The 25,047-nt window shown below is 31.5% G+C and overlaps 2 protein-coding genes across 6 annotated transcripts in view; both read left to right on the top strand.

Moving 5' to 3' along the window:
- SPAG16 (sperm associated antigen 16) overlaps nt 1–23,331 on the top strand; it is a 695,163-nt gene extending 671,832 nt beyond the window's left edge. For all 4 annotated transcript variants that reach the window (XM_016150047.2, XM_016150046.2, XM_016150049.2 and 1 more), the window contains 2 exons: nt 21,811–22,083; nt 23,259–23,331. In XM_016150047.2, coding sequence (XP_016005533.2) covers nt 21,811–21,986 — 176 coding nt within the window. In that variant the 3' untranslated portion in view covers nt 21,987–22,083; nt 23,259–23,331. The remainder of the gene's footprint in view (nt 1–21,810; nt 22,084–23,258) is intronic.
- The window catches only part of VWC2L (von Willebrand factor C domain containing 2 like), a 141,542-nt gene continuing 139,147 nt past the window's right edge, over nt 22,653–25,047 (top strand). For both annotated transcript variants that reach the window (XM_036236619.1, XM_016150054.2), the window contains exon 1: nt 22,653–23,441. The gene's annotated coding sequence lies outside the window, so the exon portion shown is untranslated. The remainder of the gene's footprint in view (nt 23,442–25,047) is intronic.

Raw genomic sequence — 25,047 nt, 5'->3', positions numbered from 1 at the left:
TGATGACTCACTTGTTTAATTTTGTTTTTGTCGCCTTGGCTTTTGGTGTCAAAGCCAAAAAAAAAAAAAAAATGCTAAGACTGAAGTCAAAGAACTTACTGTCTATGTTTAATTCTAGGAGTTTTATGGTTTCAGGTTTTATGATTAAGTCTTTAACCTCTTTTATTTACTTTTGTTTGGGGGCTAAGATTGTGGTCCAGTTTCATTCTTTTACATGTGGCTGTCCAGTTTTCATAACACCATTCACTGAAGAGATTGTCCTTTCTCCATTGTATGTTCTTAGTTCCTTTGCCATAAATCAATTGACCATGTATGTGTGGTTTTATTTCTGGGTTTTCTATTCTGTTCCATTGATTTATGTATGATTTATGTATAGTTTTATGCCAGTGCCATACTGTTTTGATTACTAGAGCTTTGTAATATAGTTTGAAATCAGGAAGTGTGATGCCTCCAACTTTGTTCTTTCTCGATTGTTTTGACTCTGGCTTTTTAAAAAATAGTTCTATATAAGGAACCAAACACCTTGTATGTAAATATTCCTACTACTGACACATGGCAATTTCCTCAAGCTGCATGGGTTTAATTTCCTGTTCTTTAATATTGGGATAACAACTGCTAGGATGCTTTCCTAATTATCCATTAAGTTTATTTGAGAAGTAAATAGGTTAATATATATAAAACACCTATAGAGAGTGAAGGGCAAGTAAGAAAAAAGAAAAATATTTGGGGGTTTCATCTTTTTCATTAAAAAATAATGTCTTAAAATATTGTATAATTTTTAAAAATATATACTTAAAACTCAGATTACCTCATTTATTTAATAGAATACAGATAGAAAAAATTTGCAGAATGTAAATATATTGAAGAATGTGTTAAATATAGTAAATTAAATGCCAAAGCCCCACTACAATGACAGCGAAAAAGGACATGAGTATAAATATACAATGACAAATAAAGGAGAGAATTTTATGGTGAGCCTGAGATGTCAGTGGAAAACAGATGGAGGACTGGTAACAGACTTAGCAAAGTAGGGAAAGCAGTGATCTAAGCCTAAAAAGGAAAACTTCAGAATGATTTAATCTGCACTACAAAGCTCCCTAATGATTCTGGAATTAGTGTCACCTGCTACAAGGAATGATGCACGGATCTGACCTATTTATATAGAGACAAATTTTAATCCCTGAGAACTTTTCCCTACCCAGCTTGAGCAAGCAACCAGTCCTCTGAACCATAATCCTCAAGGGAAGGTTGAATTGGAACAGGCTCTGGACTCAGGACACAAGGCACAAAAGTGAACACAAAATGAGAACTTTAATTACCAAGATTCTCTATCCTTCACTCCTCCAGCTCCTGGAACACAGGCCACCAGTCAGGATTTATTGCTGTAAAAGTTGAATAGGACCCAAAGAAAATGCTTACATTTACTGACATTTGAGGATCACACAATGAAAATGTCAGTTTGCCTCCCACTCAGAATATTATCGCCATATACATGCTTTCTCAACAACCCCCAGAGGATGTATTTTTCTTATGCAACCAAGCTCTTGTTTGGGATGTACAGTCTCCAGGAATAAAAGATCCAAAAATAAACTATGTATTCGACCATGAGAAAAACAATATTGATGAAAGTTCTATAGTTTTAGAGAAGGGTTTTGGAGTGATTAGTGACAGGTTATAGAAAAACAACTCAGAAACTAAAGTCTGGCAATTAAGTCCATACAAGGGGTATATAATTAGAGCACCCTAACTGGCTCAACAGTGATGAACCGTATGGATAGATGTCACAGTAGTATAACTACTGAATTTGTTAATACTGTGCCTAGAATTGGGACCTACACTAGCGAGAAGAGTGGAAAGATGAGAAGTGGGTGTAATTACAGAAGAACCTAGTATTCTCCCTTACAAGGAATTCCATAGAAAATGTCTGAAATTGATATAAAGAAATGGCAGCACTACATATTATTGCTCGATATGAAGGCAGATAAGAAAAGAAGCAACTAAGAGGAATTTAAAATAAGTATTTCTGGGAATGGGCCTTTGTGGTATGAGAGTATTTAGGGCAGAAAAGTGTTATATTTCATTATAAGCCTATAGAAATTGTTGATTTATTTAACCACATTATATGTTTCCTCAATAAAAATTAAAATTAATTTAAAATGCAAATATTTCATGTGGAAGCAGTCTTCTTCCAATCTCTCATCTTAAAATTAGATTAAGGACATTTTCTTGATTCTCAGAGGGCTTGTGGATTGCTTGTCCCTGTTTTGGTTAAATGCTATAATACAGTTTGCTTACAATTATGTCTGGCTCTTTAGGAGAGCAGCCCCTGAGGGAAATATGCAAGATTTGGCTTTATTTTGTCTTGTCCATTTTTATCACCAGGTAGAAAACTTTGGTTTGAGAATATCTAGAATAGGATTTTTAAAAAGTTATTTTTTCCTTCCTAACTAGTCTATTGAATAATAAAAAGTAAGATATTATTTCAATTAAGTAAGTGATAGATGAGAATTAGTATTTTCAGGTCTAGGAAAGGGATCAAATACTTGTTATAAGTATTTTTGCCCAAATTGCAGATCGTTATCCAGTAAAATAAGTTGTCATTCTTATGAATTAGGATCATTTAAGTCAAACAGTTTCTGTGTTTTATGTGCAGGATTAAACACAATCCTATATATCTTCAGAGGCACATTTGCATTTGATTGAAACTAAGAATATTTTAAACACCTCATGATTTACAACACATAACATGAAGTAAAAAAAGGAAAATGCTATACATGAGAAATATTGAAAATATTGATTAATTCCACCCCCTCAACAAAAACACCAAAGTTAAGATTTGCTCTAAATAAAGTTTAAAAGGCTAATATTGTGCTATTTTGAAGAGACTCCTAATTAAGAAAGTCAAAATTATGTTTAATTTTTTTTAATGGACTCTCTCTCCAGTCATAGGAAATGTACTACCAGAACTATATAATCAATGTGAAGCAGATGGTGGTACAATTATCTGGTGTATTTGGGCATTACCATTGGCCAAAACATAGAATGTAAGCCAGGAAATTCATTCTGTGTTTTCAATCTGCTTTCTGGGTATAATGGATACTAATTTTTAATGAAAATCTTAGTGATATTTGTTTCCATAGTACAAGCCGATTCTACAAAGGCAATTCTTTCTTTTTGTTTCTTTAAGCTTTTCTTAAGTCCAGCTGGAACTCTACAGTGATTCTAGGAGTCTCATTTTTTAATTTCAACTGTGCTTATTTTTTATATCAGCATGGCTTATTATTATCAATTCTTTGGGTAAATAACTATTCCTTATACTAATACAAATTTTAATATTTTATGTAAATACTTTAAATATTTTAAATCATATAGTGTGGTTCACAATTTAAAATACACTTTTTAAGTGCTGATTCAGAATTATATGAAAGAGTATGACATTTAAAGCATCTACATCTGAGCACTAAGTAAAACCATCCTAAGTGACATTTATTTTATTTTTTAAATTATAATTGAAAATGACTTAGATTTCAAGTCTGATTTTTGAACACATTATATTTAGTTATCACTCTCTGACTCTATAACTGCTAATGTAATTATTTAGACACATTGTATATATACTTAGTTCTAGAACAATTTGTACATCTCTTTAATAATAAACAGATTTTCAGTTCTAAATATAACAAATGACCACACAGTAATGATGCTGATATTATTATTTAACTAATATTTTAAATTTTTGAATATCATTTTCCAAACATACATAATAGTGGAGAAAATAGTATTATGAACCCCATTTACCCATCACCCAGGTTCAACAACTATTAAGATTTTGTCGATTTTGTTGCATCAATCCCCTTCCACTACATTTTTATGTGTTTTATTCTGAAGCAATTTTAAAAGGATATTTTAAGTTTAAACGCTGATTATAGCAAAAATAGTATAGTTTTTTTCCCAAGATAATGACTTCACAAAATAACTTTTATCTATTTGGTTGCATATATTTTTATATTTTATTTCTGAAACTGGGCTCTTTATTTTAAAAATAACTCATATATATGTATATGTGTGTGTGTATATAAATAAATAAATAAATATAAATATGAATATATATATATGTTTAGTATGCAGATTTCTTTTCAGAACCACATCAAGGTCTTTTGAACAAGTACAAGATTGTTACGGCAACTTAAAATATATAAACCTAATAGAAGAGGCCTTTAAAAGTTTGTTTTCTTAAGTTAATTTTTTCCTGAAAATACTGAGATTATTTTTAAAGCCTTATAAAAGCAATGATATGTTTCTAATTTTAGAGATTATAACAATTTTATTCTCTGACAAAGGAAATTCAATGTGACTTGCTGGAATAGTATTTCTTTTGGGGGGCATAATCTGGTATATAAATGCTATTCAGATATTAATAATCATAGTATCTAGTTAATGCAAAGGAAGCCTGATTTTATGGACTATTTTCCATTTTCTAACACCAAGTACTTGTATGTAGATAATCAATTCTTTCTGTTCCTTTGCAATTGTAATTCCCTCTTCATCCTCACTCTCCCTGAAATTTTTCTTGGGAATTTTTTTGCATTTTATGGCTTCACTGTAAATCAAGAGACCCCGAACATTGACTTCAGTTTAAAAATATAATTATGCTAATTTCTAGTAAAGCAGATTTAAAGTTTATTTCCATAGGATTCTTTTAGGAAGTAAGTTTATGAAATTAGATTGCCAAATAAAAAAAAAAAAAGAAAAGAAAAGAAATCATCATTTCTGTGGCCTAGAACGTGGCTTATTTTTTTTTCTCTAATGTGAAAATTGGCTTTGGTTTTGCATACAAAGAATAACCATCTGAAGTGGGGTTTATTTGTTTATTTTTTATTCAAAATGTCCTTCCTCTTCAATAACAGCATCTTGATCTCCCTTTGGGTCTCTTTGGGTGGTCTCGATGATTGTAGTGGACAGTAAGTCCTGGCTTGGTCCATCACACCATTCTACATACCATCTATAGTAATTGATTCAGGAATAAGCATAGGATCGAAGCTAGCCAATTTTTTTTAACACAATATAAAACTCCAGTGAAATGGAGATACTCTTCCCTTGGACCTGGAATTTGGAAAGCCATGAACCTGAATGTGTTATGGCCACCAAGTGAAGAGAAACTTCATGAGAAAGAATTTGCACTGCTGAAAGCAGAGCTGAGAGCCAATGAGAGATGGCGTTCTTATAAACATCATTTCAACCTCTTGGTCCAACTATTTCTGGTTTTAGTCTACTTCTATTTCTGGATTATAAATATATATTCTTAAGCTATTTTTTTCTCTTTGCCACTTTGAGTTGATTTTCTTTCACTTGCAACTGAAAATGTCCTGACTGATATTATATCAATTCAGACAAGTCAAACTCTGTTTTTTAAAAAATTTGAAATGTTAACTTTGACATTTTTGTACCTCATGTACATATCTAAATCATTTGTGTCACTTTTTATTTTAACCCCAAGTATTCATCAGTGTCCTCATTTTCATATTGTCTCCTAGAGTTTAGCAAAAGCTCATTTGATACAAGTAGGAAGTCAGATTAAGAGGGTAAGAAAAAGAACGTGTGATGAAGGGAGACTGAGTAAAGAGCAAACTAATCACTTGTTGCTTTAAATTTTCTATAGGTCGCAAGCCTGTTCATCAGAATACAATATACTAGAATATTACTTTAGACTTCCATAAACATGCCTTCACAGAATTATGAGTTAATATAAATTTATTTAATACTTTATGTAGCAGCCAAATTAGCTTAGCTTTCTGGCATAACTCCTCTCTGCCCACCATCCCCTCACCCCCCGCAACCCTGAGGCTATAGAATAGGAAAGGTTTATAGACAATCTTGGGTTGGTATTCTTGCTCTAACACTAGGTCCGTGATCTTGAAGAAGTTACGTAACATCTCTGTGATTTAATATCTTCATCTATAAAATGAAAATACTGTTTTCTGCACATGTAGTTGTAAGGACTATATAACATAATAGAAAATATTCAGGAAAAAGTAGATGCTAAGTATGTGGAAACTAGTGGGTTTGTATTTTATCAACCATTTGAAATTATTTTGAAGGTAACTTGTCAATCAGGTATTAGGTTTTTATGTTTCCTCATGTAATGAATTAAGAAAGATTTTTAATTTAGGCTAATTTCTCTATGATTTCAGAAAATTTGATGATTTTCTAACCACCAGCAGATTATACTATCTTTGAACTAAATAATTTAGCCACTGCAAACTCATCTAGGACTTTTTAACATTTGATATTCCAGCCATTCTTTCCTCTTCAGGTGGGTAGGTGGGTATCATCTTGGCTCTAATTCTTTTATCACATATTTGCATCCTTTTGATTATTAATGGTATAGTGATGCCAATTTCTCCCTTAACCAATTTTATCCAATGAACGATTGCCCTGGAGTAGGAAGAATGAAGTTCTAAAAATAAGGATACAATTATTAATAATTCACCACCTCAACATTAACAGAAGCTGACATTTTTCTTCCCATTGACAAAATTCCACCTTCAGAAAAGGACAAAAATCTCCTAAAATATTAGAACTAAATTTTAAGTCTTAAAATGTAGTAAAAGATATGGTTTAAATATTTAAAAAAATTAGAATATTAAGGTGATTTTATTAATTTCTAATAAGTTTTTAAAAATTAAAGTTTGAATTAAATTCTTGGTATAAAATATAAGCCTCCTCGTGAACAATGGGGAAGAAGATACCACAGTCTATGATTTTCTCTGAACTACACTTTACCATAGCTTATCTGATACCCAGAACTGAACTGAAACTAGATTTTCCTCTGACGTCAGCAAAAGCTTTTCTGAAATTGAAAAGCTCCAGGTGCATGGGGTCTGTGAATAAATATTTCAACACTGATCAGCTGCATAGGTGAAGACCATGTTAGGAAACACGTCTATAAGGATTTCTTAATGAAAGCAGGTGGCTGTTGATTTTCTAAATAGATTTAATAATTAGAACATTTTTAGGACTTTAGGTGCATCTCGCAAGGGGTTTCTGTAATATTCAGGGACAGCTCGTATAGGAAAGCATCTGTTCAAGAAGATACTTATTCATGCCCTCCTAATAGGAGGAAAATATTTTGAAACCTGAGTATGGTAAAACCAAACGTTATGTTCCTAGCAACGAAAGACTTTACTTTTGGGATTTATTCACCTGCTAATGTCTAGGAATTTCTGGAGTATCAAAGATCTGCCTTCCTAAACGAGAGTGGATTTCATATGAAAGACAAAAATAATTACTCTATTTGTTTAAAATTATTTAAGGCAAATGTACAAAACATGCTCTGTAGAACTAAACTTACATGCTTAGTAAATAACATTTAATATAAACTTAAAGTAATGGTATATTTTATCTTCAACCTCTACTTGTTGTATATTATTTATTCTAAGTAAGGTAAACATACCTGCTTGGCTCCAGTCCTAAAATAAAATATTGAAGCTCTCTCTATTGTCATGTTTATAACTTGAGTTTCTTTTCTACTCAGAGACATTTAAAATTCATTTATTTTTTAACCTATCCTTACTTTGACACAAATTAATCTTTGTTCAAGCAGTACTACCTACAATAGAAAAGTTAAGACCCTTTAACAAGAGTATGCATAGTAAAAATACTAGAAAAGTTTATAAATTGTTACTAGCACTTAAGCAAGTTAAATTCCCAAGTATTATATTTCTTTTTCTGAAATGTATTGATCAGAAATAGGATGCAAAATGAACTAAATCAAATTTCACATCTCTTTCAATAGTGTTTTTAAAATTCAAAGTAATGAACCAGGTTGAGCCATTAATGCAAATCCTCAAAACTTAAATAGTTTCTTGATACTTTTCATTTTGAGGCATCTTTTAAAAAAAAAAAAAACAACAGATGCCTCTCCACATGCATTCTAGAAATCAATACAATTAATCAATAATGTTCTCCACAGGTAATAAATGCTGAGAAGCATTTCTGCCTATCTATATTGATCGAGAGAATTGCTTCAAATTGCTTCTGATGTGTATAAAAATCATTTCCTTATTGATCAAAGCCTCTCTTTTCCTCTCTGATATGTTATTTCATATATGTCACACAATTGTTCTAGACTTTATTCTTGTATATTTGTGATAAAAAATTTCCCATGACCCATATATGAGACTAATTTAAATGAAATGTAAAATGGGTGTTTTTGTTTTATTGAGGGACTGTATTGCTCCAAATTTAATCAAAGCATGAAGCATCATGAGAACTTACTAAAGTTATTTTAATGAGATATTCAAGATGTATTTCATTTACATTATCATTATTTAGAATAAGCTTAAATTGTTACGTCACCTTCTATTTCTTATAACAGAATTCCTTTCATGTAGACATATACATTTAATCCAGAATGATGTTATTCTTGATGGTGTAAATAAGAAGAAACTACATAGCTATAGTCAACTGTTGATTCACAATATCAATGTAAAATTAGATTTTTGAAGCAGGATCTAACATGTAAGTGACTTTTGTGACCTTTTTCTAGTATATATGTTAAGTGTATAGACACAGAATAATAAGAAAAGTATGTCTTCTAAATTAATGTTCTAAACAATAAGTTTACAATTTCATTAAATATGGCATTTAATGAATCTCTTTAAATAGGACTCAATTCATCTTAAATGCAAACAACATATGTATCCACAGTTGCCTTGGCTAACAGTGATGGGTAAATATTATTAGATTAATTAAGAAGTTTTCCAAGGAAGCACAACTTCTAACTCTTGATCCATTTACTAGCATCGTGAATTATTCCTCCAATAACAACAACAACAAAAATTAAAGATTCTTATCAACATGGTTTGGAAAAACTACCTGTTTTTCTTCTCTCAGTGTTCCATTACAAAATGGCATTATTTTGTCCAGTGAATACACTACCATGGAAAGTATTGCTGAATCAGTATCTTCTTAAAACTTGAACACCAGTTTATTAAGTTTCATTCATCTCATGATTTTTATTTAGAACTTCATAGAATATGAATTGTTATATTGACAATCAAGGTCCCTATATTCTACCTTAGATAATTATTTTTACTTTATCAATCTAACAATTTAAGTATGTTTTTTTTTAATTCTGAAGGAATATCTAATGCAAAACAAATTAATTTGAAATCTTTCAACAAAATGAGAACTGTTTCTTTTTTCGTGAATAATTAGTGTAAAGAAATTGGATAAATATGTTCACTGTATTCAAAATTACTGTTTGAGGGGATATTAGTCAATGTTGAAAGCATAGCATTGAAAGGATGATGTATTTTGGTGTGTTTCCCCAAAGCAAAAATAAAATGATAAATTTGTATAATATCTCAATATAAAACGCTTACCTGAAGATGGATAGGTGTCTTTCCTGCTCACTAAGGCACTGTTGAATCCTGGGGACATGGACGGACTCTGAACTCCAAAATAATAAAAGCTGCTTTTATAAGTCCTTTACTTATTCCCAGAAAACTAATTGCACAGTAAGATACTGAGTCAATAAATGCTATTAGGGTAACCACAGAAATGAAATTTTTGAAATATTTCTTGTACTTAAATAGAAATTAATTTTAAAGTGTTCCTAGGAGCAAGCATAGATTCAGCTGGAAACTGGAGCTGCACACCCAAGAGATGTTTACTCTGACTCATGTTGTATTTTAGCGAGGCCAGCTTAATCACAGTGGGAGAAACGACATTGAGCCAATCAATAAAAATTCATCCGGAGATATTAGGGCATGACTCAGAGGATAAGAGCATGAGTTTGGAGTCATACAGGCCTCAAATCCAGATTCCACTACTTATAAGCTGTTTGGCCTTGGAGAAGTTGCTTTTATCTCTCTAAGCCTCATTTTCCTCCTCTACAAAGTGAGGCATGTGCTAGCACTTTCCAATAGAAATATAATGTGAACCATATATATAATTTTAAATGTTTAGTGGCCACATTTTTTTAAAAACAGGCAAATTAATTTTTAAAATATATATTATTTAATATAATATATCCAAAATACTATCATCACGATATGTGATCAATGTAAAAATTATTAATGAAATATTTTTTCACTATAAGTCTTTGAAATCTGGTGAGCATTTTACAATTATAGCACATTTCAGTTTGTAGTAGATGCATTCCAACAGCCAAGTGAGTCATGGCTGCTATAATGGATAGATCAGGTGTATACCAACCCAATACGGTTGTTATAAGGATAAAATGAGATAATGTGTGTGAAGGGCTTAGAACAGTGCTTGGCAAATAACAAGAACTCAGAGAAGGTAGCTGTAAAAACTATCACTTTTACCACTGTATACTGACTACAAAAGATGCAGCCCCCATTCCCGAGTAATGTCAAAGTTAAGAAGGTAGGACAAATACATAGTTAACTATTATTTATGGCATCTATTGTCATGTGAATGGTATGACTAAAATGCAAAAAAAAAAAATATTCAAAAGAGGAAGATCATTTATTGATGCTTTATATCAGGTTGGTGAAGAATGTCATTTTGAATTGGGATTTAATAAATAGGTTGACTTTTATTAGGAAGATATGATCAGGGAACATGGAGACAACTAAAAATATATATATATATATTCCAAAAGGAATAATAGAAGCAACAAACCAAAGTTGGAGAAGTGAAAAATATATTCAAGAAATGATAGTAAATCATCTGATGAACACAGGGTTTACTTAAAAGTGTAATTTCATGAGTAAATGCAGATTCATTTTAGAGTGAGGAAATCTTAAAAGCCAAGCGAAGACATTAGGACCATTATTCAATGTCAGAGGGAGAGAGTGAAAATTTGCAAGTCACAGATATAATTCAACAGACTTCTACAACTGCCATGAATACATTTTCTTACCTTGGGCAAGCCAGTTTATCTCACCTATCTAGTTTGTAAAATGAAATGGCTGGATCTAAAACAAAACCCGTCCTGAGAATGTCAGAGTTGTAAAGGGTCTCTCTTGTTGCTGCTGCTGCTTTTGTTGTTGTCCTATTCAATTGTATGGTCTTTTAGGATAGGAGTAATATAATTGAACAAACACCTTAGGAGTTAACATAGGTAGATTTAAAAGTAAAGGCATTGTAACGAAAAGATCATTTGGGGTATCATTTCAATGACCCTGACATCTAAATTTAAGGATTTTAACTAATATTATGAATATAATGGTTGGAAATGGGCTGATTATATAAAATTAATAAAGAAGAATGGATAGAACTTGGGTCGAGGATGGAGAGAAAGAAAATAAGAGGATTGAATACTACTGCCATTTGGAGGCTGGGAAAAAGAGAATACAGCATTCAAAATACAAATGAATAAACTAGGGAGATAATATTGCTGGAGAGATGGGAAAGGATGTAAAATGAGTCTTTTTAGTTATCAGATATGATTTTTAATATGTATAATATATTCATGAAAATGTGTGTATTTAAAAATTAATAGATATAGATATATGAAAAATGACTCCTGCAAGAACATGGATGTCTTAAAGCTTCACAAAATAGTAAAACCAACACTGTATAAAAGAATTATGAGATTAACATGAGTATTAAATTTAAAATCCTATTTACCTAGTAAATTTAGTGTTGTTCATAGAAAAGCTCCGAAATGTCACATTTATGAGTCTTTATTTGTGAAAGAAACTTTTAAGCTAATAAATGAAGCAAGACTTTTGAATATAAAATATTTTGATACAAATCTCAGGTTAACCTCTGAGTCTCATTCTTCATTAGCTTTAGGGAGGCTATCTCATACGGTTAAGTGCAAAACAGGTAAGATAACATGTGGAACTCTGAGATGCTCAGTAAATGACTACTTTAAACTTCTTCCTGTAGACCTGAAAGACAAAGAAATGGGCTCATATTCTTAATATTTAAAAAATAAAGGTCTTGCTGTTCTATATATATCACACTACAACTCCTCATGTAACAAACATGTATTAAGCACTGACTATTTCAAATTTTATGATTGGTGTAAAAATAGTTCAATAATGGGCAGCATGCAGAATTCCTAAACATAAGAAGAATTAGTCTAGGTTAGGAGGCAAGTAAGATTTGAAAAGTTTAAGATAACTCTTGGCAGTTCTGGGTATATACCCTCACAATCATATTGAATTACCACCACATATGTATGTATCTAAAATTAATTTAAAATTCTTTAATTTGAAAAGTGTCAATAGTTTTTACCCTTTATTTTTATGAAATTAAAAATTTTTAATTTTATGTTGGTTTATCTAAAGTGATTATATGCACCCAGATAAATTTTACCACTCGATTTTCATAAACTAAATAATTTATTCCATGAACTTCTTCGAGAGTTCTGTTGCTCATGATGATTAAATTAGTAAGTACACTCAAATATTCAAGTTTTTATATCAAACCCAATTGAGTCTGCTTTGCTCAAGATATTATTAGCTTTTTTTTTCAAAAAATTGCCTTCTTTAAAGAAGCTATATTATCTTAATAAATGTATGAATTTACTTGACACTAAAATTTGAAAGACCTAATGTTTAAAGATTGGTTGGTTCATTTAATAGCAGAGCAATACTTTGAGGGTAGGTGAAATTTTGTGATTGTCTTAGCCAAAAGAAGTTGACAAATTTATCTAGTAGAATAAAATAAACAGCAACATGTTATCCTCATGCAAAACCCACTGGTCAACAAAAAAGATACAAATTTAACAAACAAGAAAATATTCTGAAGTCTTGTAGATAAAAGTATTAAATTTTTCAGAGATGTGTGAATAAAAAGATAATCATAATCACTTCCTATTGATACATACAGTTATTTATGTGAATGAATAGTAATTATAAAACTATATTATTAAAAACACTATATTAATCTTCTTCCCAGACTGCTTGCTTTTGCTTTATTCCCATTCTGGGAAATATTTGGGCATCCTAATAACTTAAATATTAACTAAAGAAGAGAAGCAAGTAATTTTTTACATAATCAATAATAAAATATTTATATTTTATTTTAAAATACCTTTTTGAATAAATTTGGCTATCTTATTTTTAAATCAATGTTGATAAGCTATACTTCTCCATTTTTTTATTATACTTTTTCAGACCATGTGATATTTTTGAAATGTGTGTATTAATAATTTGGTATAGTTATTCTTGTTAAAATACTATGCTAAATGATATTTTAAATAATCTATTCAGGAATTACATGTTATCAGACAATTTGTGTTAAATTTTGTTTTATAACATTTTAATAAAATAAATTATTATATACTTTTATTTTGCATTTTTAAGAGGCATATTTACTTTAACATGAACATTATTATTGCATTTTCATAAATTTTTATGGTACTACTTAAAGTTGTATTTCTATCACATATTAATTCCATTGGCCAAGTTTCAATGTAGCTAAGTTTATTACCTAAATTTGTCATTAAGACTCTGACATTGGGATGACAAATAATTTTATGGTTTATTGTGGTTTATTTTTCATTGCCCATCATCAGGATATTTAGAAAGACACCCATCTACATGTCTATAAATACCCCCACTGGCTAGAAATTCACTAGGTTGATTTTTTTGAAAGTGCCACCTCTCTCATACCAACTAGATACTAATGCAGTAATAGACATATCCTAGTAACTACTTTTAAAAACCTTCAAACCTAGAAAAAGTGCATCATCTCAATTCCAATACATTTTTTTTAGGTGGTCAGATATTGTATGCCATGTAATACACTTTATTTTTTAGTATATTTTTATTAAAGCATAGATGATATACAATATTATATTATTTTTAGGTGTACAACATAGCGATTCTACATTTACATATGTATAATGTGATCACTACAATAAGTCTAATAATCATCTTTCACTGTACAAAGTTATGATTTTAGTGACTATATGTCTTGTGCCATGTATTTCATCCCCATGACTTATTTATTTTGTAACTGGGAATTACATCTTTTGTTCCTTTTCACCTGTTTACCCATTCCCCCATCTCCCTCTCCTTTGGCAAACTGATAAGTTCGTTCTCCGTATTTATGAGTATGTTTCTGCTTTGTTTTGTTTATGTTTACTTTGTTTTTACATTTCACATAGAAGTAAAGTCACATGGTATTTGTCTTTCTCTGTCTGAGTTATTTTACTTAGGATAATATCCTGTAAGTACATTTATGTTGCTGCAAATGGCAACATTATATTATTTTTATTGCTGAATAATATTCCATTGTGTGTCTGTATGCATGTGAGCGTGCCACACCTTTATGCATTTATATATTGATGAACACCTAGGTTGCTTCTATATCTTGGCAACTGTAAATAATGTTGCAATTAACATAGCGGTGCATCTGCCTTTTCAAATTAGTGCTTTTATTTTCTTTGGATAAATACCCAGAAGTGGAACTGCTGAGTTGTATGGTAGTTATATTTTTAGTTTTTGAGGAATCTCCATAGTGTTTTCCACAGTGGCTGCACCAATTTGCAATATCAACAGTGCCTGGGGGCTCCCATTTATCTATATCCTCTCCAACACTATTCGTTGACTTTTTGATAATAGCCATTCTAAGAAGTATAATTGCATTTTGATTTTTATTTGATTGTTCTCATGGTTAGTGATATAGACATCTTTTCATATGTCTGTTGGACATCCGGTTGTATTCTTTGGAGAAATATCTATTCAGGTCTTCTGCCCAATTTTTAATCAGATATATTTTTTTTGATGTTGAGTTGTCTGATTTCTTTATAAATTTGGATAGTAACTCCTTATCGAATATGTCATTTGCAAATATCTTCTCTGATTCAGTAGGTTATCTTTTTGTTTTGTTGATGGTTTGCTTCACTGTACAAAAACTTTTTAGTTTGATATGGTCGCATATATTTATTTTTGCTTTTGTCGCCCTTTCACAAGGAGACACATCCAAAAAAATATTGCTGAGATCAATGTCAAAGAGTTTACCACCTATTTGATCAATTTAGAGTTTATTTTTGTATATGGTATAAGAAAGTAGTCCAAATTAATTTTTATTTGTATGTATATACCCTTTTTCCCCAGTACCATTTATTGAAGACAGTATCTCCCCATTATATGTTCTCAACTCTTGTCATAGATTAATTGACCATATAAATAAGGGTTTATTTCTGGGCTCTGTATTCTCTTTCATTGACTCCTATGTATCTGCTTTGTAGTATAGTTTGAAATCGGGAAGCGTGATACCTTCAACTTTGTTCTTTCTCAAGATTGCTTTGGCAATTGGGATCTTTTGCAGTTTAATATAAATTTTAGAATTATTCAAGTTTTGTGGAAAATGCCATTAGTATTTTGATAGGATTGCTTTAAATCCATAGATTGCTTTAGGTAGTATGGAAATTTTAACATCAATCCTTCCAATCCATGAACACAGTATATCCTTGCATAGATTTGTGTCTTCTTTAATCTCTTTAATCAATGTTGCATAGTTTTCAGAGTTCAGATCTTTTACCTCCTTGGTTAAACTTATTTCTACGTATTCTATTCTATTTGAAACCATTGTAAATGTAATTGCTTTTTAAATTTCTCTTTCTGATAGTTTCTTATTTGTGTATAAAAACAAAAGATTTCTGAATATTAATTTCGTAACGTGCAATATTCAGAATTAATTTATTCTAGTAGCTTTTTAGTAGAGTCTTTAGGTTTTTCTATATCTAGTATTATGTCAGTTTTATTTCCTTCTTTACAATTTTGATGTCTTTTATGTATTTGTCTTGTCTGATTGTTGTGGCCAGGACTGACTAACAATACTATGTTGAATAAAAATGGTGAGAATGGTGAGAGTGGCATCCTTGTTTTATTCCCAATCACAGAGGAACACTTTCCACTTCTCACCATTGAGTATGGTTGGTGTTAGCTGTGAGTTTGTCATATATAGGCTTTATTATGTTGAGGTCTGTTTCCTCTATACCCACTTTGTTATCATATATTTATGTTGAATTTTGTCAAATGCTTTTTCTGCATCTCTTGGGATGATCATGATTTTTATCCTTGATTTTGTTATGTGGTGTATCATGTTGATTTGAAAATATTGAACCATCCTTTCATCAGTAGAATAAATCCCACTTGATCATGACGTATGATCCTTTTAATATATTCTTGAATTCGGTTTGCTAATATCTTGTTGAAAATTTTTACATCTATGTTCATCAGGAATATTGGACTATAATTTTCTTTGTTTGTAAAGTTTCTGTTTGGTTGTTGTATCAAGGTAATTCTGGCATCAAAGAATGAATTTGGAAGGTTACCTTAAATTTTTTTGGAATACTTTTAGGAGTGTAAGTATTAATTCTTCTTTAAATGTTTGGTAGAATTCACCTGTAAATCTGTCTGCTCTTGGGTTTTTGTTGCAGATTTTCTTTTGATTACTGGTTCAATGTTATTACTAGTAATCAATATGTTCAGATTTTGTTTCTTCCTGGTCCACTCTCGGAACCCTGTATGTTTCTAAAACTGTATCTATTTCTTCTAAGTTGTCCAGTCGGTTGGCATATGATTCTTTATATTTCCGTGGTGTCAGTTGTCACTTCTCCTCTTTCATTTCTGATTTTATTTACTTGGGCCCTCTTTTTTTTCTTGAGTCTGGCTAAAGGTTTATCAATTTTGTTTATTTTTGTCAAAGAACCAGCTCTTTGTTTTATTGATTTTTTCCTATTGTTTTTTTCCTTCCTTCCTTCTACTAACTTTGTGCTTTGTTTGTTCTTTTTCAAGTTTTTTTATATGTACAGTTAGATAGTTTATTTGAATTTTTTTCTTGTTCTTTGAGGCAGGCCTGTATTGCTGTAAGTTTCTCTCCAATAACTGATTTTGCTACATCCCATTGTTTTTGGAGAGTTATATTTCCATTTTCATTTGTCTCAAGATATTTTTTAAATCTCCTCTTTGATTTTTTCTATGACTCATTCGTTGTTTAGTAGCATGTTTTTATGTATCCACGTGTTTGTGTTTTCTCCAGTTTCTTGTAATCAATTTCATTTTTTATACTGTTATGGTTGAAAAAGATACTTGATATGAATTCATTTTTTTTTAATTTATTGAAACTTGTTTTGTAGCCTACTGTGTGGATCTGTCCTGGAGAGTATTCCATGTGCACTTTAAAAAATGTGTATTCTGCAGTTTGGGGAAGAAATGTTCTGTAAATATCTATTGAGTCCATCTGATCTAGTGTGTTGTTTAAGGCCAATATTTCATCTTTGATTTTCTATCTTGATAATTTATCCATTGATGTGAATGGGATATTAAAGTTCCCTGCTGTTATTAAATAACTCTCAAGGTCTCTATGTCTCTTAATATCTGCTTAATATACTTAGATGCTTCTTTGGTGGGTGCATAAATATTTACAGATATATTTTGTTCTTGGATTGACCACTTTTATCATTATTTATTGACCTTATTTGTCTCTTTTTACAGTCTTTGTTTTAAAATCTATTTTGTTTGATATGAGTATTTCTACATAGGTTTCTTTTTGTTTCTAATTGTATGGAATATTTTCTATTTCTTCATTTTCAGTCTCTGTGTGTCTTTTGATCTGAAGAGTCTCTTGTAAGCTGCATATAGATTTTTTTCAAATTCATTCATTTGTCCTATGTCTTTTGAATCAATCCATTTATGTTTAAGTAGTTATTCTGAGGTATGTATTTATTGAAATTGTATTAATTTTTCTGGTTGTTTTTGTAAATTTTCTCTGTTCCATTCTTCTTCTCTTGGCTTCTTCCCTTAGTGGTATACTAAGGGGTTTTCTAGTGTCATGTTTGAGTTTCTTCCCCTTTATTTATTGTGTGTCTTTTGTAGGTTTTTGATTTATGGTTACCATAAGGTCCATATATATCAACTAGATAGAAAGATAGAAAGATAGATAGATAGATAGATAGATAGATAGATAGATAGATAGATTGCAGTCTATTTTAAACTGATAAGCATTTTAGTTTAAATACATTCTGAAAATGTTACATTTTTTCTCTCTCTTCCAAACTTTGTTTTTGACATAGTTTTAGATCTTTCTCTCTTGTGTACCCCATATTTATTTATTGTGTTTGTCTTTTAACCTTTATATTAGCTTTTTACATGTCTGATCCACTGCCTTTACTACATATTTGGTTTTACCTGTGAGATTTTTATTCATATATAAATTAAATTTATGATTATGGCTCTTTTTTTTCCCCACTTAAAATCATTTAGCATGTCTCATGAAGTAGTTTTGGTAGTGATGAACTTTAGTTTTTGCTTTTCTGAAAAAATCTTTTTCTCACTTTCAATTCTAAATAATAATCTTGTCAGGTAGAATATGCCAGATTATAGGTTTCTTTCTTTTAGCACTTTAAATATATCCTGCCACACCCTTCTGGCTTGCAAAGTTTCTGGTATAAAATCAACTGATACTCTTAGGGGATTTCCCTTGCATATGTCCAGTTGTTTTCCTCTTACTGCCTTCAAGATTTATTCTTTAACTTTTGCTATTTTACTTGCAATATGTCTTAGAGTGTTCCTCTTTGAGTTCTTCTAATTTGGAACTCACTGTGCTTTCTAAATCTAAATGTCTGCTTTCTTCCCTAGTTTAGAAAAGTTTAGTTTTCAACCATAATTTATTCCAATAAGCTTTCTTCCACTCTCTTCTCTTGGAAGTGTGAATGTTTATGTGTTTGATGTTGTCCCAGAGGTACTTTATACTAGCCTCATTAAAAAAAAAAAAAAAATTTTTTTTTTTGCTGTTCTGATTGGATCATTTCTACTATTCAATCTTCTAGGTCACTACTTCATTCTTCTCTAATATCTAATCTGCTATTGATTCCCTCTAGTGAATTTTATCCCCCTTTCAGTTATTGTATTCTTCAGCTCTGATTGGTTCTTCATTATATTTTCTCTTTGTTGATGTTCACACTGAGTTTCTCTGTTCTGCCAAGTTTGGTGAGCAGCCTTAAGACCATCACTTTGAATCCTTTATCAAGCAAATTGCTTATCTTCATTTTATTAGAGGTTTTTATTCTGTTGTGTTTTTCTTGTTCTTTCATTTGGAACATATTCCCTTCTCATTTTGTTTTATTTTCTTTGTCTACTTATTTGTATTAGAATAAAAAGCTACCCCTTCTGATCTTAAAATGCAGTGGCCTTGTATAGGAGCAGCCTCTGGGTAAACTGTGTGTGCTGGGTGGTTTCAGCAGGCCAACTGGAGCTGAAATGTGTGTGTGAGGCATCTGGGGTAACTTGGTGGATCATTTGGCTGGGATTGCATCAGGCATTGCCTGAGGTGGCCAAAGCATGCTATGGAGACCTTGCACGTGGCTAGAGTTCTTGGACCAAGCTCCAACCCTCACTTGTCTGGTGAAGGAGGAATATAACAATGGTGCTCTCCAGTACCTCTGATCCCAGAGAGTTTCCACACATCCCAGGAGTTATTACTGTTATTTATCCATTTGGCAAGTGCCTTGGGTCAGTGAATGGAATTTTCATATATAGTCTAGGAGCCCTTTAAATTGTTGTTTGTTTCTATGCCCCAGAGCAGGTGAACTTGCCAAGGGCCCCTCCATGATATTTCTCCCTACTGCCAGTTGCATGTGGGGTCCCCATGATTACAATGTCACAGCTTCCTACACTTCTCTGTGTGGTTCCTCTATCTTTTATCGAATGAAAGCTATTCAGTCAGCCCTAAATTCTTTAGGATGAATTGCTCTATATGTAGATGTATATTTGATGTGTCTGTAGGAGGAGGTAAGTTCAGGGTTTTCTTACACTGCCATCTTAACCTTATTCCAATATACTTTAAAATTGAATATGATTATAAATTGGTACCCCTTAGTTCAAGTAAACCTAAAAAACCTCACTGTAAACTTGCTGACTCAAATCTGTTCTAGCAAAGACAATGTTTAAAAAATACCTGAGTCATGGTACTGCTGAATTATATAATCCTATCATTAGGTTCCAACATTATAATTTTCTCTGTTTTATTGAATATACTCAGAAATTACCAAGAACTTTCATAAGTATTTCTAATTATAATTTTTACAGATTTGACATCAGCAAAAGATAATGATTTAAAGCTAATTCTTTCCTTTTTCTCTATGGGTTTTGATTCTGTTTAATTTCAAAAATAGTAAATAATATTCACCATCTTTCTAGCTGTTACATGAAGACTACAAGAGAAAAGTTATTTGTTCAGTTCTTAGGAAAGTCACAAACAGCAATTGCCTGTAGAGTGAGGCTGAAAGTGAAATCCATATGTAATGCTTCTGTCAGCAAAGACTTAGTAGAAAGGGGTTTATAATAAATATTCACATCTGCTGCTTTGGACACTCTAATCCATCCTAAAGATCTTTGCTGTGTCAGGTTTTGTTCTAGATGAAGAAGCCCAGTAGTTATAAAGGTTTGCAAATAGGCCATATTTATCATGGTTAACTTTACTTTTATAATTTTCTCTGTTTTAGAGATAATCATGACTATTTTGAATATAATTTGTGATTAAATATTTCACTCTGACTTTTATGGTGATATCATTTTCATTGTGAAACAAACAAATTCTATTTTCATAACATATAACCTACTTAAAATTTGTCAAGAAGGCATCACTGATAACAATGCTATGCTGGATGTGGAAAACAATGATTAAAAGCCCAGGTTATATATTCAAGATGCTTATAATTATTAAATGCTAGCTCCATACATAGGGTATCATCTTAATCAAGTTGCTTAGCCTTTCCAAACCTCTCTTTCTTCACCTATACAATGGAGTTAATATTATTTTTTATCATTAGATTATTGTAAGGATTATATGAAGTAATTTGTGTCAGGTACTAAATTTAGTATCTAGCATGTTTGAAAGAGTTTGACAAATTTTGACTGTTGTTATTGAAAGGATGCTATATGCCCTCTAAGTTTGATTAGATAATCCCATGAATAGTACTAATGTATACTGTACTTGTGTAAACATATTCTATTGCTTTTACTTACCTCTAAATTCCCTGATTGTTTGTTACTGGACTATTAAAAAAAAAGTATTAGTTAGAATTGGATTTCTTATATAGTTTTCCTTTAAGGAAATTGTTCACTCAAAAATACATGCTATAAAACTTATAAGAATACTCTGTGTTGCATTCAATTCTCAAGTCTAACAAAAATTTAACAGAATTTTGAATTTTAAATCAGAGTAAAAAACTGTAAGTCATCTTTGAAATGGAAGTATTTTTACTTCAACTCTAAAGAAATTCATTGAGTTAATGGGTGTCACAAGTTTTTTAAAAGTGTATTATTGTTTTAAGTAATGATTTAGTATAATTATTTTAAAAAGTTTAATATAATGCAAATTTTAAAATAGAAATTATATATATACTCTTATCTATATGTGTCTATATGTATATAGATCTTTGCCATGGATACATTTGAAGCCTATGCTTTTAACAATTTTAACAAATAATTCATTTGAAAAAGAAAGCTGAAGAACTTAGTGCTTTCAATCTCATATTCTCAAAATTATTTATTAATCCCAAATATAAGGAGGCTAGCAGGGCATATAAACTGGTCAGAGCATTGGATTTTAGCTTCTTATTTTAAATTTCTATAATCTAATCATTGGCATGGCTTAATTTTGCCTGGAATGATTTCCTACCTATACTAACAGGAGGTAGTTTATATTTAATGAATTACATCTAACATAAAATGAAGCTGTTGAATTAAAATTGTAACAAAATTATATATTCCATTGCTTATAAACTGTGACCACTGGAAATAAAACTTTGATATCTCTCTCTCTCTCTCTCTCTCTCTCTCTCTCTCTCTCTCTCTCTCTCTCTCTCAGGTCGAGTATTAGCTCAGGCAAGTGGCAATGGGGTTATTCATTTGCTGGATCTTAAATCAGGACAGATTCACAAATTGGTGGGCCATGAGAATGAAGCTCACACAGTTGTATTTTCTCGTGATGGAGAGAATCTGTTTTCCGGAGGCTCAGATGGCACTGTTCGAATGTGGTCTTGATGGTCATCATATCCTACTGCAGAGGGCATTCCCTTTAAGGCTTGAACATGTCTCATATGTCCCAAACCAGTAAAAATCTGGTTAAATATGCCAGCAGGTAATGTTTACAGTTTACTTTAAAACATGCTTTAGATTTATATTTTAGTGTTCATACTGGTACCAATAAAAATAAAAACTTTCTGCTCATTTATTTGTGTCTGGATTTTTTTCTTTCTCATTTTGATAAGATTTTAGAGACAGAGCATCTTTGCTAGGGGTTTGGAAGAAACAGCTTTACAATGACGCCTAATGACAGACTAGATGAATTACAGGAGATTGATTTTGAATATTAGAGAACAAACCGCAACAGAATCAGGCTACTTTTTTAAAAAAATCAAATTCAAGCTGCAGGAAGACCTGAAGTTTAACCATGTAACACAAGGAAATTGTTTCTCCAACCAAAGGGTCAAGTAGAATCGGGAACCTACATCTTCACAGATTCTTTGACAGTAATTGTGCTTTATATATTAATAATAATTAGAGACTGCAGATGGCTTAAATCTAAATGCAAAGCTCTTCCACAACTTTCATTTCCGTAGCCCATTCAATAATGCATTAAACATAATTACAATGTTTTGTTTTTTACTTTTGATTGTAATTGTAATGTAAATAAGTATCTCGCACGTAAAATGCCTTTCCCCCTCCTAACGTATGCAGCAGCTGCATAAAGTGCGACTGCTTAGAGAACACTAGTCTGGTCTAAAGAAGCAGCTCGGGATTTCGACCGAGATGGGCTCAGAAGCCAGTTGGCGCTGTCCGTGGTGCTGAGGAATTCCCGGCTGCCGGCAGAATGAGCTCCAAATCAGCAGTCCGCAAACTGCTCTCAGTGCTGCAGAAACCCAGCTAAAGTTGCTCCTTTCCTTCGCGTCCACAGTTAGTATTTTCTGGTGTGTAAGAGGGGATTCAACCAACATATTGTGGATGATGCTGATGTTATTGCCAGCGGAGTGGGCTTTAAGCTACAGCATGCTGTTGCTGTTTGTGATCCACAGAGCCTAGCCAAATCACCTCTACTGCCGTAGCAAACACTGTGTAAATGAACTCATGTGTGGAGGAGGTGTAATCAGCCGGGAAATTTCATAGAAGGATCTGGGAAAATGCTAAAAATAAGTTCAACATGATTCTGCTACTGGGGTCTGGATTTCCACAGGACCAGCTTTGCTTCTTGCTTTGAATTCTGAAGACAGGTCCAAAGCATATTTCTTATGTGTCTGCTGTATTTCTCTCTGGAAGGGCGGGAGACTGCTTCTTGACTGTGGTTTGAAATGGGAGGTAGAGAGAATGGATTGCCTTCAATACAAGCCTGAAAATGTATTCTTTGGATAAAGAGGAACTGCTTTCTTAAAACATACCTGATCTTTTAGTTCATATTGGTCTATGACCCCCATCACCACCATTTACCTCCAGAGTGATTAGGTAAGTGTATCTTATGACATGAGTTATATTTGTTTTTTTCAAAAAAAAATAGATGCAGTCATTTTAAATCATATGTAGCAATATGGGGAGGGGGGAAAGTTTAGCTGAGAAGTGATCTGTTTTGCCATGTTTGCTTACTTACTAAAAATCTTTGGATAAACATTTTATTGAATTTCTCTAACATTTATTTTCTTAAATAAATAGTGTCTTAAACTGAACCAGAGCAGCTCAATTATAAAGATTAAAAAAAATTCAAATAACCTGAGAACTTTGTTATTTAAAAAAGAAAACGTTTTCTCCATGCAGATTTTAAAATGCATTTCATAATAAAAGCATGTTTAATGTTTATATAAAGTGAGTGTTACACCCCTTTTTTACCTTTAAGTTTACATTTACCATAACCTGAGACATTAATGCCTACCTGTAGCTTGCAAAGAGATCATTTCTGTCTATGTCTTTTTGAAGCAGAATGATATGGGTATTTTATACAGTTTATCCTGCATGTATTGACATATACTACTGGACTACTATAAGGAACCACAATAGCTTCTTTTTCTTCCAAAATAAACTTTCTGAATATCTGAGAGCTGTATAAAATGCATGCCTTAATTAGTAAAATATATGTATGCTTTTTCAGAAGCTTCTGTTATGTTTGTGGCCTCTGTAGTAATTTCAGAGGGAAAAAAGTGCTTTGTCAAAGGGAGCTTCCAGCTACTCAAGTAGAATTATAGGCTTGCATTTGTTTTGTTCTGTCATGACTCATTATTTTTGACATATTTTAAAAGAAATTCATCTCCTCTATTATTACATACCCAACAGGAATTCTAATATCAGAGATCAGTTTCTCTTGGAGGGAGGATATGGATATACTACCTTCCATTTTACTATTACTAGAATTTGCATATCTAACTTAAAATGCAAATATTATAGTTTATGAAGTTTCCTAATCCCATCTTTACCTGATTTTAAATTATCTTTAATATGATAGATTGAAAAGAGATGGTTTATCATTGCTCTTATTATAACCTGAAAATAAACCAATATTTATAAATAAAATATTTATAAGTGATCTGCATATGTCCTATTTACAGTCAGTGATATTGGCATAAAGCCAAATGCATTTAAATAGAAAAATAAACAATTCAACAATATTTTTTCTTAGCTATCATTTCCTAAAGTCACAGTTTCTCCAGAGTTTTTGTATGATAGTCACTCTAAGCATTTAAATTACTCCACTGGCAACACTCCACACAAGCACTAATAACTAAGTTTACAAGAGTCAATGCCACCAAACTAATAAGGCGTATTTTCTGTGATGGTAATACCTCATTTCTATTTTAGGAAACTTCAATAAATAGTTTTACACTGGCATTTTCATACAACATGCAAATATCTTTGGCATGTTAAAAGAGAGTGATGTGTGAGAGACTGTGTGAATGGTATTTATTATATGTTGAAGTAGTTAATTCAAATAGTTTTACATGAATACTAGATTCACGTTGTCGTAAAAAAGAATCACAGATACATCTTTCTTGCCCACTAGGAGCTTACTTTTTCTGTCCACTAGGAGCTTACTTCCTGAGTAAAATAAAAGTGTGGACAATAA

Source organism: Rousettus aegyptiacus, unplaced genomic scaffold (genome assembly GCF_014176215.1).
Source record: "Rousettus aegyptiacus isolate mRouAeg1 unplaced genomic scaffold, mRouAeg1.p scaffold_m13_p_2, whole genome shotgun sequence".
Classification (NCBI taxonomy): Eukaryota; Metazoa; Chordata; class Mammalia; order Chiroptera; family Pteropodidae; genus Rousettus; species Rousettus aegyptiacus.
The sequence above is the reverse complement of the archived record's forward strand: the minus strand, read 5'-3'. Positions and strand labels throughout refer to the sequence as shown.